Source organism: Lactuca serriola, chromosome 4 (assembly GCF_051521515.1).
Source record: "Lactuca serriola cultivar US96UC23 chromosome 4, Lser_US96UC23_V15, whole genome shotgun sequence".
NCBI classification, from domain to species: Eukaryota; Viridiplantae; Streptophyta; class Magnoliopsida; order Asterales; family Asteraceae; genus Lactuca; species Lactuca serriola.
This window is the reverse complement of record NC_136411.1, coordinates 16,255,970-16,274,442: the sequence shown is the minus strand read 5'-3', so window position 1 is coordinate 16,274,442 and position 18,473 is coordinate 16,255,970. Positions and strand designations below refer to the sequence as shown.

General features: G+C 26.7%; 1 protein-coding gene across 1 annotated transcript; it reads left to right on the top strand.

Moving 5' to 3' along the window:
- Nucleotides 1-456: 456 nt before the first annotated feature.
- LOC145098071 (uncharacterized) lies at nt 457-2,643 on the top strand. Its single transcript, XM_079035746.1, has 3 exons — nt 457-672; nt 714-1,260; nt 1,316-2,643. Exons 1-3 carry the CDS (start codon nt 457-459, stop codon nt 2,641-2,643), a joined length of 2,091 nt encoding a protein of 696 aa, XP_078891872.1.
- Nucleotides 2,644-18,473: the final 15,830 nt, after the last annotated feature.

The window sequence follows — 18,473 nt, the reverse complement described above, 5'->3', positions numbered from 1 at the left end:
GGATCGTTTCGAACTGGATCGTGGTACAAAAGCGTACCAATCGCTAGTGGTTCGCGATCTGGATCGTGATGGAATGCGTACCTGATTTTGTACCAAGAGTCGGTGGATCGATGTACCAGTTATTTCTGGTTTGCGATTTAAGTATTTTGGGAACACGAACTCGCCTTCACACCTTAAATTTCTGGTTCAATGTACCATTAATTACTGACTTTAATTTTCACCATGCACATTATATTAATAGTTTTGACTTTAATTTTCAATTTTCACATTAACATTTATAGTTCGCTTTATACGAAAAGTCATTAGAATTAATTTCTTAATTCAACATTTAGTTTCACACTTTTAGTCATTATATATACTGCACTTCATCATCCTCACCAGAACATCCATATTCGAGTATTAGTTTCTCAATATCACAGTTACACGATCTTTAGCTTTTACTCTTAGTAAACTACAATGGTGTTTGGTACAAAAAGAGCAAGTAGCAGTAGCAGGGATGACATTCAAGTTCAACACCATTATGAGGATGAAGACTTTATTGATCTTGATGAGGAACAAAACAATACAGGGGTGGATGAAACAGAGAGGCAAAGATTGAATTTCAATCTGACAGCCAAAAGCCATTGTTTGATAAAGTCCGCATTACTGGATTGGCTGATAGCAAAAACCCAGGTGGTGCAAAAAAATGGGTCTGTAAACATTGCAATATAAAGTCTACAAGCTCTTACACTCGAATTCACACCCACTTTTTTGGTCCTGCGCCTGGAAAGAGGGCTGATATCAGAAGATGCCCTGCTATTCTGAATGATCGAGAGAAATATCTAAGATTGAGACAGAAAGTGCAGGAGGCTGAAAAGGCAGGAGTGTCAAAATCATTAAAAAGTTCTATGATTAGTAAAAAACTGAATTCTTCATCTTCATCCTCCAAGAAACCAATCGAAAGATCTTTTGGCGTAATGGAGAGAAATTTTGTTGATTTGAAAATTATGAGGGGCTTATGTGCTAATGGAATTCCTTTTAATGTTTTAAGGAATCCACATTTTTGTGAGATGGTGAATGCAATCAGGAGGGCACCAGAAGGTTACAAACCTCCTTCAAGTGAGAAAGCTAGAACAACTTTACTGGATGAATGTGTACGAGACGTTGAAAAGGAACTCACACCGTTTAAGGACACATGGTATTCACAAGGGGTGTCTATTGTCTCTGATTGCTGGTCCAATGTCAAGCATGAACCGCTCATCAATGTGCTTGCTGTAAACAGTAGGGGGGGCGATGTTTATGTATTCTAATGACTTTTCTAGGGTGGAAAAAACAGGAACTGTGATCGCAAAGTTTTTGCAAGGGGCTATTGATGCAGTTGGATCAAGAAATGTTTTTCAAGTTGTCACCGACAACGCCGCAAATTGTAAAGCCGCCGGAAGAGAAATTGAGAAGGTAAATAAACATATCTTCTGGTCTCCATGTTGTGTTCACACCCTCAACTTAATTTTTAAAGACCTTGCACAAGAATTTTACTGGTTGATGGATACATACAAGAAAGGAAAAAAAGTTGTCAAATATTTTCTTAATCATTCTCAAGTCTTGGCTATGTTTAGGGAAAACTCCAATTTGGAGTTGTTAAGAGTGGCGAAGACTAGATTTGCTTCACATTTTGTTTTGTTAAAAAGATTAGTGGACTGTCGGGAGGCTCTAGCTACTACAATCTCACTTAACTCATGGAGGGATTGGGTTAAACAAGGTGACGAGAACACCAAGAGAGTCGGAATTAGTGTGGTTGAAACCATAAGAAGTGATGAATTTTGGGAAGCTGCTGATAGTATTATTGCCATAACAAAACCAATTTTTTTAATGATAAAATTTTGTGATGGTGATGGTCCCAAAATGGGAGAAATATACGAGAAAATGGACAATATGCAAGGAGAGATTAAAGACGTGATGCAAGATAACCAATATGCTTCTTATTACTCTAAGGTTGAGAGTATTGTTTTAGCAAGATGGGAAAAAATGACCATTCCCTTACATTGTCTAGGATTTTCATTGAATCCACGATTTTATGATAAAAACTATCTGCAACAGTTAGCCCCAGGTGGAATACCACGAAAAGCTCCAAATTTTGACAAAGAAGTTGTAGTAGGTGTGATGAAAGCCTTTGAAAGAATTGTTGAAAATGAAGATGAAGAACGTGTTTTGCGAGAACAGTTTGCAACTTTTCATATGAAGAAAGGACTATATTCCATGGTAGCAGCACAAATGGACGCGGTGACAATGGAACCAATCGACTGGTGGTCAAGTTATGGTTCAGAAACCCCAGAACTGGCAAATGTTGCTAAAAAGGTACTATCACAGCTTGTAAGTAGCTCTTCAGCAGAGCGAAATTGGAGTACTTATTCATATATTCACAATGTGAAGAGAAACCGTCTCAACTGTAAGACTGCAGATAAATTGGTTTTTATTCATTCAAATATTCGGCTTCAATCTCGTTTTTCTGAAGAGTACAAATCAGGCCCGCACAAAAAGTGGGACATTGATCCTGATAACACAAACTTGGAAGGTTCGTGTACAAGATTGGAACATATGCAGTGGGAAAATTTAGTTGAAGAGTTTGTTGATAAAGAGAATGGAAAAAGAAAGAGGAGAGACTAATTTTGAATGGTTATGTGATTCAATTATTTTGGACTTTTTGAAGTTTTTTGTCTAATGGGTTATGTATTAAAGAATTTTTATTGAATATTAAATATTTTATTATTAATATCAATATAATTTTGTTTGAATTTAGAATCTTGGACTTATGATTTTTTTTATATGGTACATCAGTGGTACATCGTACCCAATCGAACCGAAATGAACCTATCCCCCTTCGTACTGGATTTTGGGGACCTAGCGAACTGCGAACCGCGAACCCGTTCCCGTACCGGAGCGAACCCCGTTCCATGTGACTATGGTCCCATCTCACTCAAAATATATCTTTTTTTTCATATGCAATAGCTTGTTTCTATCATTTGTTCTATCTTTTCCCTTTGTTAGAAATCTTTGATGTTATAAATTCTAGCTCAAAAGATGGTTTCACGGTAAAAAAAATTTTTGTTAATATCTGTTAGTGTTAATCCAAACTTAGTCAAACTCAAGTAATTATCTTTAAGAGTTTGAATAAATAAAAGACATGTTTGCCACGTTAGTTGGTTCCTATTTTGTTGCTTTTGACTAGGTAGACGTGTTTTTGAATCCTTTATATATATATATATATATATATATATATATATATATATATATATATATATATATATATATATATATATATATATATATTGTATGCTATTGTATTGAATGATAATGCAAGAGGTTAGAAAGATGTAGTTGTATTGGGTTTGTTCATAGGGGCATGTTCCAACAATTTTTTAGATTGGGGTTAATTATATGACATTTTTTTTGTAAATCCCTTTTCCATACATTCTTATTGTCATTGAAATAATAATAGCAAAATCTCATCCATTAAATTAATTGTTATTTATAATGTATTACAACATCTCAAACACAATTTAAAGAAACAAAATTTGTATCTCTTTATATACAATCGTCCGAAGGTGTTCAGTAAAACTAGTTGTTATCCGGTAGCTAGTAGCTGGTAGCTGATGGGAGTTAGCCGAAAGCTAAAAGATGTAGTTTTTATTTGTCCAGGGATGTTCGGCAAAGTAGTTGATACTATTTAAAAGTGTAAAATTATATAAAAATCAAAAACCAAATACTTTGTTTGAAATACTATTTCCAATAGTTTTTGGATTAAAAGTTTTTTGTTTAAATTAAAAGTTAGAAGTATGTGATGTCGAACAAAATTCTCTCTTTAATTCAATTTTTTTTTTTGTTAAAATCTAAAATCTCCTGAAAACTTTCAAAAACTCGGTCGAACATTCTTTTGATCTCCAAAGTACTAGTTTTAGGGTAATTTGATTTAGTTAACCAAGGGTTGTCTCTATTTCAATTGATTTTAATTGATAATACTTTTACATTTTACTTTTATATGTTAATTTAATTATGTTGGTTTCAGTATCGATAATATGTAATATGTTATAATACTTTTACATTTTACTTTTATATGTTAATTTAATTATGTTGGTTTCAGGATCTATAATATGAAATATGTTGCCATGTTGGTATATTTTATGTCATGTACGTAGACTTTATTTTAACAAATAATTTGATTGTCCATGCTAAAACATACGTGAAGTTTAAACCTATAAACTTATAGGTTGTTTAACACTCTATATGTTGTAAAAATAGGAGTGGAATCCCACACCCATTCTGTTTACCGGATAAACCAAGCTGAATATATATAACCTGAAACTGATCAAATCAATTCTAATTCGATACGTATGCAATTATATTTACTTAATTTACAAATGTTAATATAACCGATCGATTAACCAAATGAATCACTGAAACCCAATTAAAACCAGACATATAACACTATTATTTCTAAAGGAGTGGAGGTGCAACAACCTACATCCGAAACCCCTTTATCACATGCATCCATATGAGACTTACGTTTATGTAGTTGCTGTTGTAGATCTCGACCGAACATTTGTAAAATGATGTTTCTCCTCCATAAATTATGAAGAGAAAAGGTGGAACAATATAATGAGACATCATAAAAGATGTACTTTTCTAATCACAAAAATATGACGTGGATTTGTCCATGATGAAAATCATAGACCTACTACCCGCGGATATTATATTAGACTTTCGGAATTTTGACTTTTAGTGTTTATTATTATATTTAAACAATTTTCGATGTCTTGTCCATTGATAATTCACTTCATACTTCCATTATTTTAAGCTACCGACTACCCTCGCTTCTCTTTTCAAGATTAAAATTTTCATCATTAGCTGCCCGGCCCATCTACCAATGTTGAGTCTGGGCCCAAATCGGCGCAATAAGCATTCTATTTCTAGGATTACTTAAGTGGGCTCAACTAGTATTAATAGGGATTCCATAAATCGAGGTGCACTACACATAAGGGTATTTCAAATCGAACTGAACCGATTTGATTTTTGAACAGTGAGAAAACCGGTTTAATTTAACATAGGACTTAGGTTTGGGATTGAGAAAATTTGGAGAAATCTTAGAGATGTGTCTGTACTGTGGAATTGAAGCTTGTTAATTATATGTTTTTTTTCAATAGGCTTCTATATCTATATTTATCTATATCTATATCATACATACTTATAAAGCTAGCATTTTTTCTTGAATCTCATGTATTTGAAACCCCCATTTTTTTTTCCTTTCACCACATTCATTTGAAACTCCTATGACTTTTCAATTTCTTTATAATAATAATTATAATTTGGTAATTAGGTTAAATAAATATCAAATCTAAAATGTATTCATATATAAACTAAATTTCAATATTAAAATAATATTTTTAATTCTACTTATAAAACTATGTTTTTTTAACTTTTAACATATTATATTTAATTTATTAGTTTTAATATATTGTTGGATGTAAACCATTATCATTTTAAAGGTATAATTCTTAAACAATTTCTATAAAATACTTAAAATATAAATTAAAATATAACATTATAGGCTCAACTTAAATATAAATTTTATTTAACTTAAACAACCCAAAGATTATTTTATAAAGAGTTAAATGTGATAAATTGTAGTGTCTTTTTAATAATGATTGTAAGTTGGTTAATAAGGTTAAATAAATATCAAACCTAAAGTGTAATCATAAATAGACTAAATTTCAATTTTAAAATAATATCTTCACTTCTATTTATAAAGTTATGTCTTTAAATTTTAACATATTATACTTAATTTATTAGATTTAAAATGTTGTTGCATGTAAACCATTATCAGTTTAAAGCTACAATCTTTGAACAGTTTGAACAAAATGCTTAAATTGTTAATTTAAATATAACATTACAGTGTCAACTTAAATATAAATTTCAGTTCCACTAAAAAACCAAATAATATTTTGTAAATAGTTAAAAGTGATAAGTTATAGTGATAAATACAATAACTAAATTGTAATATCAGTTTAACTAAAATATTTCTTAAATATATTTATATAATCGTTAAAAATTTTCAAATAAGTAGCTTAAAATAACTTATAATAACAATAGTTAAAAATAACTCTATATAGATGATTATATTGTTACCTTTAAAATCAAAAAATAATGTTTGATGTTTTAAATAATTATAATGATAGAAATTAAAACATTAAGAAATATCTTACAATAACAATTGTTAAAAACAACTATATATAAATGATTATATTGTTAGCTTTAAAATAATAAAAAAACAATGTTTGATGTTTTAAATAATTATAATGATAGAAATTAAAACATTAAGCAAATAAATTTTAAAAAATTAATTAACAATAAAAACAACTATAAATAACATCAAATCATATGTTATATTTAATTTTATTCATGTGTAACTCGCGGGTAGAAGTCATTCAAGCGATTGAGATTATGAAGTTATAATAAATGTATATATTATCATATAATTCAAAATAATCAATATATTATATCAATTTAGTATATACAAATTATCATATCAAATTTAACAACGACGTTACTGTTATATTTAAAAAATCATATATTTGTAAAGACTTCAACTATATAGGTGTTTCTGCGCAACGCGCGGGCATTCGCCTAGTATCTTATAAAGCTAATATTTTTCCTTAAACCTCATGCATTTGAAACTCCCAATACCATTTTTTCTTGAACATCATGCATTTAAAACTCCCAAGACTATTCAACTTATACAAATTAATTTATGATTAATTAACATCTTATGATTTATAACTCTTAAAACTCTTCAAATCATGTTATTTAATTGATGAGTTAAATGAAATATTTAGCCTATATAAGAAATTTGTAGATTACATATTGCATGTATGTTAACACAAAATGATAGATTATATTCGTATGGTTTGAAGACTTATATGAGTGGTTCCAAGGATGTAAGTAAGAAATTTCAACTTTTCCAAATATAAATTCATGTAAACTCAAATTGGATGCATGTAAAGTTTTAGATATTAACCAAGGTTCAAATTTAGGTATGTTTGTAAAGGTATACTTGAGATCATTTTTTAAGTTTACGTGTTATACATCTTTCTATAACCACATGATGATGAGGTGGGATTGATAATTACTTCTCATGAGTTTTTGGTAAATCGACAATCACGTTATTTATAAGTTAGAGCAATTAACTTTGTTAACATGTATGTATCTTTATGTTGTCTCTCTCTTTTTTATGTTAAGAAAATATATTTTATATAGAAGAGAACATTATTCAACATGTATTTTATGTTATGTATACACTATGTTAGTTTCTATCGCTTATTTTGTAAATAACATCGATGGAGTTTTTTATAATTGATTTTGATGAAAGGAGTTTACAATTATTATTCCAAATTGTTGGTGATAATGACAAATTAGAACGAATGATTTTTAATATGATATAACTTTATTGTTGAAAACCAATAATTATGTGTATTATAAAAATGAATTGTTGATGTTCTACCAAAACTTATATAGATGTACTCAATTTTAAATGTTTTTATAGTAATAAAAATAAATATCTTATTACATTAGTCAATTTATTTTTTTCTTATTCATTCTTTATCATAAAGGAAAAGTAAAATAAATAGAATATTAATATTTTCATAAGAAAATATACGTGATCAAAATATACCTCAAGTGTAACATTCCTTCTTCCCTAACTCACTCTTAACATATTGTTTTTAAAATTAGTCGTGTGATGCATAACAATTACTACAGTTTTAAAATTCAAATTACCATTTTACTTGGACCGTTCAATCTCTTCCAATATCTCATAGCTTTAAGGGAAAAAGAAAATGAAAGTACAATAGAAAAAGTATGATAGTTTTTTTTTTAAATATAATAATGAAAATTTTCAAATAAGTAGTTTTTAATTAGTAAAAAGTATAATTGTTTAAAATAGAAAAAATTGCAAAAATGATCCCTGTGGTATGCATTTTTTTGGGGTTTTAGTCCAAACCTTGACTTTTTTGAATTAATGGTCCTTTTGAGCTAGTTTACATGCAATTTTGGTCCCTCAGTAAACTGAAATGACTGTAATACCCTTGGGGTATTTATTTTTTTATTTTTCTTTGATTTTTCTTAAATATAATATCTATTTATTTATTTTAATAATAAAAATGCCCACTTCTCTCTCTCTCACACACACTCATACCTCACCGGACTAACATTTCCCTTCCTTCTTCTTCACTTACAACCAAGAACCACCGTTGCCGGCCACCGGAGCAACTCCCTTCGCCACTCCACGCTGCCATGATAAAAACTCACCACCACCGTGTTTATTTTTTCGAGTACAGCAACCCCAAACATCCTCCAAACATCCCCGACCCTTACTTCTTCCTCCCATCGTGTCTCACGCGTCGACCTCGCCGAAAGAAATGAACAGAAGCAGCGGGAGTCACCGAAGCGAGCACCACCAGTTGCCACCGTCGTTCTCCGCCATTGGTACAATGTTATTTCTAAATAAAAATACCAGATTTCAAGCTAACATCAACTATTGTAATTAAAGTCAGGTTTCAATTGCAACTATTTAGCCACCATAAAGAACAACAATTTCAAGAACAGGAACAACCATGAAGCATCATTACTGCATTTGGGAGCAAAATTCCTCTTTTCCTGAGCTTTTTACTACAAATGCTGAATTGAAAAAGAGAAAAAGAGGAACCATGATCAAAACATACGTCAACCACCATACACCACTAAATTACATTACCATACAACAACCATCATCTTGCCATTACCAATCATCAGAATTGTCAAACCATTACATCTACCTTCTTACATCAGTCAACACTAGAATCACCAACCATTAGCCCCACCCACCATCTCCTTCTTTCTTTCCCTTTCAATCGTTCCTTTTTCCTTTCAATCCATCATCTTGAAGCAGTGAAGTCAAACCTACGTCAATCTCGCAAAGTTAAGGGTTTAGGGTTATATACACACAAAGACACATCGATATGCATAGTTAAGGATGTGAGGCAGAGTAGATGCAATGCAGTGGTGGGCGACGATGGTCAATGGGGGTTGTGGCTGAAGTGAAGCTGATAAGGTTAGATCACAAAAGGGAAGGCTGGTCGTGGTTGACTGGCTTTCCGATTAGAGGGGGCGATGGGTTTTCTTTACAAATAGAGACATGGAAAAGTAGAAATTACAATCGATGGATTCTACGTGGTTTTGTTAGGGATGACAAATCGATTTGTATAGGGTTTTGTTAGGGTTGCTTCTATCTGAGACTCGAATCCCAAGCTATACTCTAATCCTCTTTTCTCCTTCGATCGATTAGTGTTTGATCTATTCACCAATTGAAACCCTAACGATGGGGTTTACACTTTTTTCCTTAATTTCCGATGTCAAGATGATTCTTCTCACGCGTGTACTTGATTCAATCTGGGATCGGCATTTATCATTTTCGGTTTACGAACATATTTAATGTTTAAGGGCTAGAATTGGGTGAATTGGATGGAGAGGATGAACTTAAGGTCGCTTCTTGGGTCGAGAGAGAGAGAGAGAGAGAGGGTGGGCCCCTTCTTATTTTTTTATTATTAAAATAAATAAATTAGTATTAGATTTTTAAAAAAATGAAAGAAAAATAGAAAATAAATACCCCAAGGGTATTACAGTCATTTCACTATTTGAAGGGACCAAAAACGCAATGAAACTAGCTCAAAAGGACCACCAATCCAAAAAAGTCGTGGTTTGAACTAAAACCCCAAAAAAATGCATACCATAGGGACCATTTTTGCAGTTTTGTCTTTAAAATAACATAAAACTAAAGAATAGACTATATTATGTTAATAAATTTTTTTTATTTGAAATAATGATAATAATATTAACAACAACAACAACAACAACAACAATAATAATAATAATAATAATAATAATAATGTAGGAAATAAAATATATTCAAATAAATTATTTATAGATTAGTTCAAAATAAGTATAGTTTAAAATAATTTTAAATCAAAAACTTAATTCAATTTGATTCAAACACAATTTTTTATATCTTTCTTATCGTATACTTAAAATTATTATAATATTAGTTACAAGTTAGTATAAAATTTATAATTTCAATGATAAATACTTATAATATTGTTTTTATAACATATAATTGTTAATATTTTTATTACAATATTAGGCACAAATCAGTAGTTTAAAACTCCCAATACAACTCAATAGTTGTTTTTATTTAAATGTAAATATGATTTCAAATTTAATATAATGTGTCTTTATATTTCCCACTACATTTAAATTTTTTTAAAACTTATGGTTATTAATGTGCAATGCTTTTTTATTTTTCACTTATTTATTATACACGTTGTAGCTATATTTGTAGTATATAAGTAAGTTTTGATTAAAAAAATCATATGTTTGAAAAGATTTGTGATTCAAAATGAAAGAGTTGAAAAAAAAAAGTTATGTCGTATCAATGGTTATTTCAACACAAATTTTTTATAACAATGTTTCTTTATATCAAATGTATGTTGATTTCTAAATATTCATTTTGAATGTATTATAAGTGTTTAATAAGTTTTGTTTGATGTAAATGTTATAATGTTGTAGTACTTTTATTTTATTAAAAGCTATACTGTTTGTCATACTATTTGTTATTTGTTTTATACACAAACCAACATACGTTTTATATATAATTTCCAAAACTTAAAACATTCTATAAAATCATCAAAAGTTGTAATATTTATATTTTAATACTATTTTGTTTTTTATACATAGGAATCAATATATGTTTGATATCTAATTTACACAACATAAAACGGTCTATAAAATCATGAATTAATACAAGAAATAACTAATGATATAAATTTATTAAAACTAATATGTTAACTATAGAGTTTGTTTTGCTATTGACATTGGTTTTATATGTATAAATATTAAATCAGAATTTGTTAAATGTTGTTATTTTAATTAAATAATTATCTTCACATGCAACGCGCGGGAATTCAATTAATCATACATACTTATAAAGCTAGCATTTTTTTCTTGAATCTCATGCATTTGAAACCCCTTTTTTAACTTCCTTTCACCACATTCATTTTAAACTCCCATGACTTTTCAATTTCTTTACAATAATATTATAAATAAGTTAAATAATGTTCTATAAATAAGAAATGGTGTTTTATTACAATGTCTTCATCCCACATCGATGGTGAGAGTAAACAAAAGAATGTTTCCTCTTCTATAAATAGGAAATGTTGTGAAATGTTTCAAAGGGACCAAACCATGAGAACTTCCACATGCCTACCTTTGTAGGATTTTGAAGGTATTATTTGGTGAGATTGTCTATATTGGCAAGTGTCCAGTTAACTTTTAGAATTCCAAAAATGGTTTTAAACTGAATTTTTTCAGGTTTAAATTGTGTTTCAGTTAGAATACAAAAATTATGTAGTTGGGTATATTGAGTTGAACCGGAACTGGATCAATTTAGACCGATAAAGGAATCATTTTCCTTTCACAACAAACATTTGAAACTCCCATGATTTTTCAAATTATTTCTAATAATATTTATAAATAAGTTACATAATTTTATATAAATATAAAAAAGCATCTACCTAAACCTAATATTATAACTGTTTGAAAAATCACTTTAATTCAAAAGCACAAAATATATACAAACCGGGTTTCACTAGAAAAAAAAATATGTAGTTTGATATACATTTGAAACTCTCATGATTTTTCAAATTATTTCCAATGATATTTTTAAAAAGTTACATAATGTTATATAAATCTAAAAAAAATCTACCTAAAAATAAAATTATAATTGTTTAAAAATTCGATTTGATCAAAAGCACGAAATATATACGCAAATTATAATTTATAAATTAATTCTTTTTATAATGAACTTTTGAATCTTGAAAATACATATAAACAAGCTTTCTATATTAAGTACATAACTGAATTTATGATTTTAGAATTGAACAAAAAATTTATTCAATAAGAACTTACTTTTTTGGATAGCAACTTACGAGATTATAGAAAAATTGAACTATTGAACAATAAAGAAAGGGTAAACAAGAGAAAGAGCGTTTTACTAAATAAGTTGAATAATGTTTTATTAACAAGAAAGTGTGTTTTATTACAATGTCTTCATCCCACATCGATGGTGAGAGTAAACAAGAGAACGTTCCCTCTTCTATAAATAGGAAAGGTTGTGAAATGTTTCAAAGGGACCAAACCATGAGAACTTCCTTATGCCTACCTTTTTAGGATGTTGAGGGTATTCTTTGGTGAGATTGTCTTTATTGGAAACTGTCCATTTAAGTTTTAGAATCCCGAAAATGGTTTTGAAAAGATTTTTTTAGGTTCAAACCGAGTTTCAATTGAAAAACCGTTATGTAGTTTGGTATATTGACTTGAATCGGTATGAGTTTGATCAATTTGGACCGATAAAGGAAGCATTTTTCTTTCAGCACATACATTTGAAACTCCCATGATTTTTCAAATTGTTTCGAAAAATATTTTAAATAAGTTACCTAAACATAAAATTATAATTGTTTGAAAAATAAATTTGATTCAAAAACACAAAATATATATACAAACCGGGTTTCAATAGAAAAATGTTATGTGGTTTCGTATATTAAGCTGAATCGGTCCAAGTTTGATCAATTTGGATCGATAAATGAAGCATTTTCCTTTCACCACATACATTTGAAACTCTCATGATTATTCAAATTGTTTATAATAATATTATAAGTTACGTAATGTTATATAAATATAAAAAAATCTACCTAAACATAAAATTATAATTGTTTGAAAAAACACTTTGATTCAAAAGCACGAAATATATACTCGATTATATTTTATAAATGAATTCATTTTATAATGACATTTTGAATAATGAAAATACATATACACAAACTTTCTATATTAAGTACCTAATTGAATTTATGATTTTAGGATTTAACAAAAAGTTATTCAATAAAAACTTGATTTTTATAGCAACTTACGAGATTACTGAAAAATGGAACTATTGAACAATAAATTTTCTGGATAACATTTTATTTTTATTATTTAATATTTTATTTAACAAAATGAAATTATTGGCAAATAAAGAAATGAGTTTAATTAAAATGTCTTCATCCCACATTGATCGTGAGAGTAACAAGAGAATGTATTATCCTCTATAAATAGGAAAGATTTTGAAATATTTTAAAGGTACTAAGCCATGAGATCTTCCTTGCATCTAACTTTGTAAGACGTTGAGTGTATTTTTTGTTAAGATTGTTTTTGTCGGCAAGTAACCAATTAAATTTCAGAATTTTGAAAATGATTTAGGATCGTATCTTTTAGATTTGGGTCGAGTTTAATAAGGATCCGAATGTCTTCTGAATGAGTTAGACAAACTCGCTTCCATTGGAGGTCGAGTTTAAGTAATATGCCGAGTATTTGGTTGTGTTAGCCAAGTTTTATAACCCCGTATGTAATACAATTTAAAGTTTTAACCTTATAAAAGACGTCACTATTATTATATATTCTACATAATTATGGTAATATTTATGATAAAAAAACATTTTTTTACTATTTAAGATAAAAAGTTGTCTCTATTATCATATGTTGTACACAATGATAAAATTTAAGATAGATAAAAAGATGTCTCTGTTATTGTATTTTCTACATAATGATAATATTTAATATAAACGTTTTAATTTAATATGAAATTATTATTTAATAGATAACAATAACGATTTATTTATTTTTTTAAGTTGATTTTTTTTCTATTTTAATCATATAACTTTGTATATGCAAAATAACTTCAAGTTTCAACATTATCTCTTATAATATAGTTCAACATAATAACAATACTAAAAATCATTTTTTATATTTTTTATGAAATTATTATTTAATTGTTAATAACAATGATTTAGTTATTTTTAATATAAAATATTTTTTATATCCCACGCAACGCGCGGGCATTCGCTTAGTCTTACATAATTATAAAGCTTGCATTTTCCCTTGATTGTCATGCATTTGAAACCCCCCACAATGATTTGCTAAAAGCTCATGCATTTGAAACCCCCAAACCTTTTCAACTTCTTAATAATTAATCACACATAATCAATGGTAATTCATATGAGATAATAATTTGCTAAAACCTCATGCATTTGTATGGTACTAAAACATGTTTGAGTTTTTGGGTTTTAGACTTTAGTAAATGGGTAATCTGTTTGATACGTTGGATTTGAAGCTATCTTATTCGAATTACCCAAAACAAAAGATAAATTAATAATATATGCTCATGCATGTTTTGTACAAGCCCCAATCAAAATACAACATATCATGATCATACAATTAAGTGTCTTTTATTCCATTTTTGGCTTTATAACAAAAGTTTGTTTATGTGGCGAAGAAAGAAAACTTGAAGATGAATATTTAGGTTGGATGTTTATATAAGATTTGTTTTAAATATATAATATAGATATAAATACACAAATGTGTGTCAAATACAACCAATCACAAATTTAATGTTATAAACTACAATATAACTCAAAGTGGTTTTCCAAATATAATGTTTATACTATAATATAATATATTAGAAGAATACCATATAGTAGACGAATCTCACATGTTGTGCAGAAATTTAGTTGCATAGATAATATATATGTTAGGGTCATTTGGTTATTACATTGTTGTATTAGGCACTATATTCTCATATATTTTGAATGACTCTTACAAAAATGATGTCTGTAATTTGAATATAACGTAATATATTATGATGTTTATTGAATGATATTATCTTCGATTGAACACTTTTTAATTGAAATCAACTTTATTATAGTTAAAAATTTTGGCTCCCTTTTTTTCTTTTCTTTTTCTTTTCATTAGTTCTAGAATATGATTTTTTATATTAACTTAAAATATGTCACTATCTTAAAATAGATTGATAATGTGATTTTTTATATTTACTTAAAATACGGCACCATTTTCTATTTAATAGTAAAACTAACAAAAGTCATTAAATATATATTTTTATGAGGTTCAACATAAATAGACGTCCACATATGAGAATCCATATCTAATCAATCATCAACTAATTACATTAGATACTAATGTGTACATAAAAATTACATTTAAAATTTTAAACTAATAGTAAAAAAATTTCATTCTTTATTATGATAAAAAATTTGTAAATCAAAAAATATACATGCTATTTAATCGCATACAAGTTTTATGTATGGCTTATTCACAATACATTAAACCATATATAACCATATTAAACTACATAATCATGCCACTGCGCAACGCGCGGACATTCACCTAGTATACATATAAATGAAGCATTTTCCTTTCACCATATTCATTTGAAACTCTCATTCTTTTTTTCTTTCACCACATTTATTTGAAACTCTCATGACTTTTCAATTTTTTATAATAATAATTATAATTTGGTAAATTAGGTTAAATAAATATCAAACCTAAAGTGTAATCATATTTAAACTAAATTTGAACATTAAAATAATATATTTACTTCTACTTATAAAATTATGTTTTTTAACTTTAACATATTATACTTAATTTATTAGTTTTAATATAGTGTTTGATGTAAACCATTATCATTTTAAAAGTATCATTTTGGAACAATTTTTATAAGATACTTAAATTATTAATTAAAATATAACATTAAGGATCAACTTAATATAAATTTTAGTTTAACTGAAACAGCCCAAAGAATATTTTGTAAATAGTTAAAAGTGATAAATCGTAGTATCTTTCTAATGATGATTATAAGTTGGTTAATAAGGTTAAATAAACATCAAACCTAAAGTGTAATCATAAATAGACTAAATTTCAATTTTAAAATAATATATTTATTTCTATTTATAAAGTTATGTCTTTAAATTTTAACATATTATACTTAATTTATTAGATTTAAAATGTTTTTCTATGCAAACCATTATCAGTTTAAAGCTACAACTTTTGAACAGTTTGGACAAAATACTTAAATTGTTAATTTAAATATAACATTACAGTGTCAACTTAAATATAAATTTCAGTTTCACTAAAAAAACCAAAGAATATTTTGTAAATAGTTAAAAGTGATAAATTATACTGATAAATGCAAAAACTAAATTGTAATATCAGTTTAACAAAAATATTTCCTAAAGATATTTTTATAATCGTTAAAAAATTTCAAATAAGTAACTTAAAATAACCTAGAATAACAATAGTTAAAAATAACTCTATATAAATGATTATATTGTTACCTTTAAAATCAAAAAATAATGTTTGATGTTTTAAATAATTATAATGATAGAAATTAAAATATTAATCAAACAAATTTTAAAAAATTAGTTAACAATAACAACAACTATAAATAACATTAAACCATATATAATATTTAATTTTATTGATGTGTAACTTGCGGGTAGAAGTCATTCAAACAATTGAGATTATGACGTTACAATAGATGCATATATTATCATATAATTCAAAATAATCAATATATTATATCAATTTAGTATACGAATTATTATATTAAATTTAACAACAACGTTAGTGTTATATTTAAAAAAAACATATATTTGTAAAGACTTCAACTATATAGGTGTTTATGCGCATTACAATGTCAACTCAAATATACATTTCAGTTTCATTTAAAAAACTAAAGAATTTTTTGTAAATAGTTAAAAGTGATAAATTATAGTGATAAATGCAAAAAACTACATTGTAATCTCAATTTAACTAAAATATTTCCCAATTATATTCCAAATAAGTAGCTTAAAATAACTTACAATAACAATAGTTAAAAATAACTCTATATAAATGATTATATTGTTAGCTTTAAAATAATAATAAAAAAAAAAACAATGTTTGATGTTTTAAATAATTATAATGATAGAAATTAAAACATTAAGCAAATAAATTTTAAAAAATTAATTAATAATAACAACTATAAATAACATTAAATCATATATTATATTTAATTTTATTCATATGTAACTCGCAAGTAGAAGTCATTCAAACGATTAAGATTATGAAATTATAATAGATGTATATATAATATCATATAATTCTCAATAATCAATTTATTATATCAATTTAGTATACAAATTATTAAATCAAATTTAACAGCAATGTTATTGTTATATTTTTTTTTTTAAAAAAAAGTATATTTGTAAAGACTTCAACTATATAGGTGCTTCTGCGCAACGCGCGTAAATTCGCCTAGTATATACTTATAAATAAAGTATTTTTCCTTTCACCACATTCATTTGAAACTCACTTGACTATTCAGTTTCTTTATAATAATGATTATAAGTTGGTTAATAAGATTAAATAAATATCAAACCTAAAGTGTAATAATATATAAACTAAATTTGAATATTAAAAAAATATATTTACTTCTACTTATAAAGTTATATTTTTTAACTTTTAACATATTATACTTAATTTATTAGTTTTAATATAATGTTGGATGTCCACCATTATAATTTTAAAGTTGTAATTTTAAACAATTTGTATAAAATACTTAAATTATAGATTTAAATATAACATTAAATGATCAACTTAAATATAAATTTTAGTTTAACTTAAAAAAACCTAAAGAATATTTTGTAAATATATATAAAAGTGATAAATTGTAGTGTCTTTCCAATAATGATTATAAGTTGGTTAATAAGGTAAAATAAATATCAAACCTAAAATGTAACCATAAATAAACTAAATTTCAATATTAAAATAATATCTTACTTCTACTTACAAATTTATGACTTTAACTTTTAATATATTATACTTAATTTATTAGATTTAATATGTTGTTATATGTAAACTATTATCAATTTAAAGCTACAACTTTTAAACAGTTTGGAGAAAGTACTTAAATTGTTAATTTAAATATAACATTATAGTATCAACTTAAATATAAATTTCAATTCCACTTCAAAAGCCCAATGAATATTCTGTGAATAGTTAAAAGTGATAAATTGTAGTGCTAAATGGAAAAACTAAATTATAACTTCAATTTAACTAAAATATTTTGTAAAGATATTTTTATAGTCGTTAAAAGTTTTCAAATAAGTAGCTTAAAATAACTTAGCATAACAATAGTGAAAAATAACTCTATATAAATGATTATATTGTTACCTTTAAAATCAAAAAACAATTTTGATGTTTTAGATAATTATAATGATAGAAATAAAAACGTTTAGCAAAAAAATTTTAAAAAATTAATTAACAATAACAACAACAATAAATAACATTAAACCATATATTATATTTAATTTTATTCATGAGTAACCCGCATGTAGAAGTCATTCAAACGGTTGAGATTATGCAGTTTAATAGATGTATATATATTATCATATAATTCAAAATAACCAGTATATTAAATCAATTTAGTATACGAATTATTATATCAAATTTAACAACAACATTATTGTTATATTTAAAAAAAC

Coding starts and splice junctions, on each gene's coding strand:
- LOC145098071 (XM_079035746.1), top strand. CDS start 457: ATGGTGTTTGGTACAAAAAGAGCAAGTAGCAGTAGCAGGGATGACATT. Junction 673..713: donor GGCTGATAGCAAAAACCCAG/GTGGTGCAAAAA, acceptor TGCAATATAAAG/TCTACAAGCTCTTACACTCG. Junction 1,261..1,315: donor CAATGTGCTTGCTGTAAACA/GTAGGGGGGGCG, acceptor TGGAAAAAACAG/GAACTGTGATCGCAAAGTTT.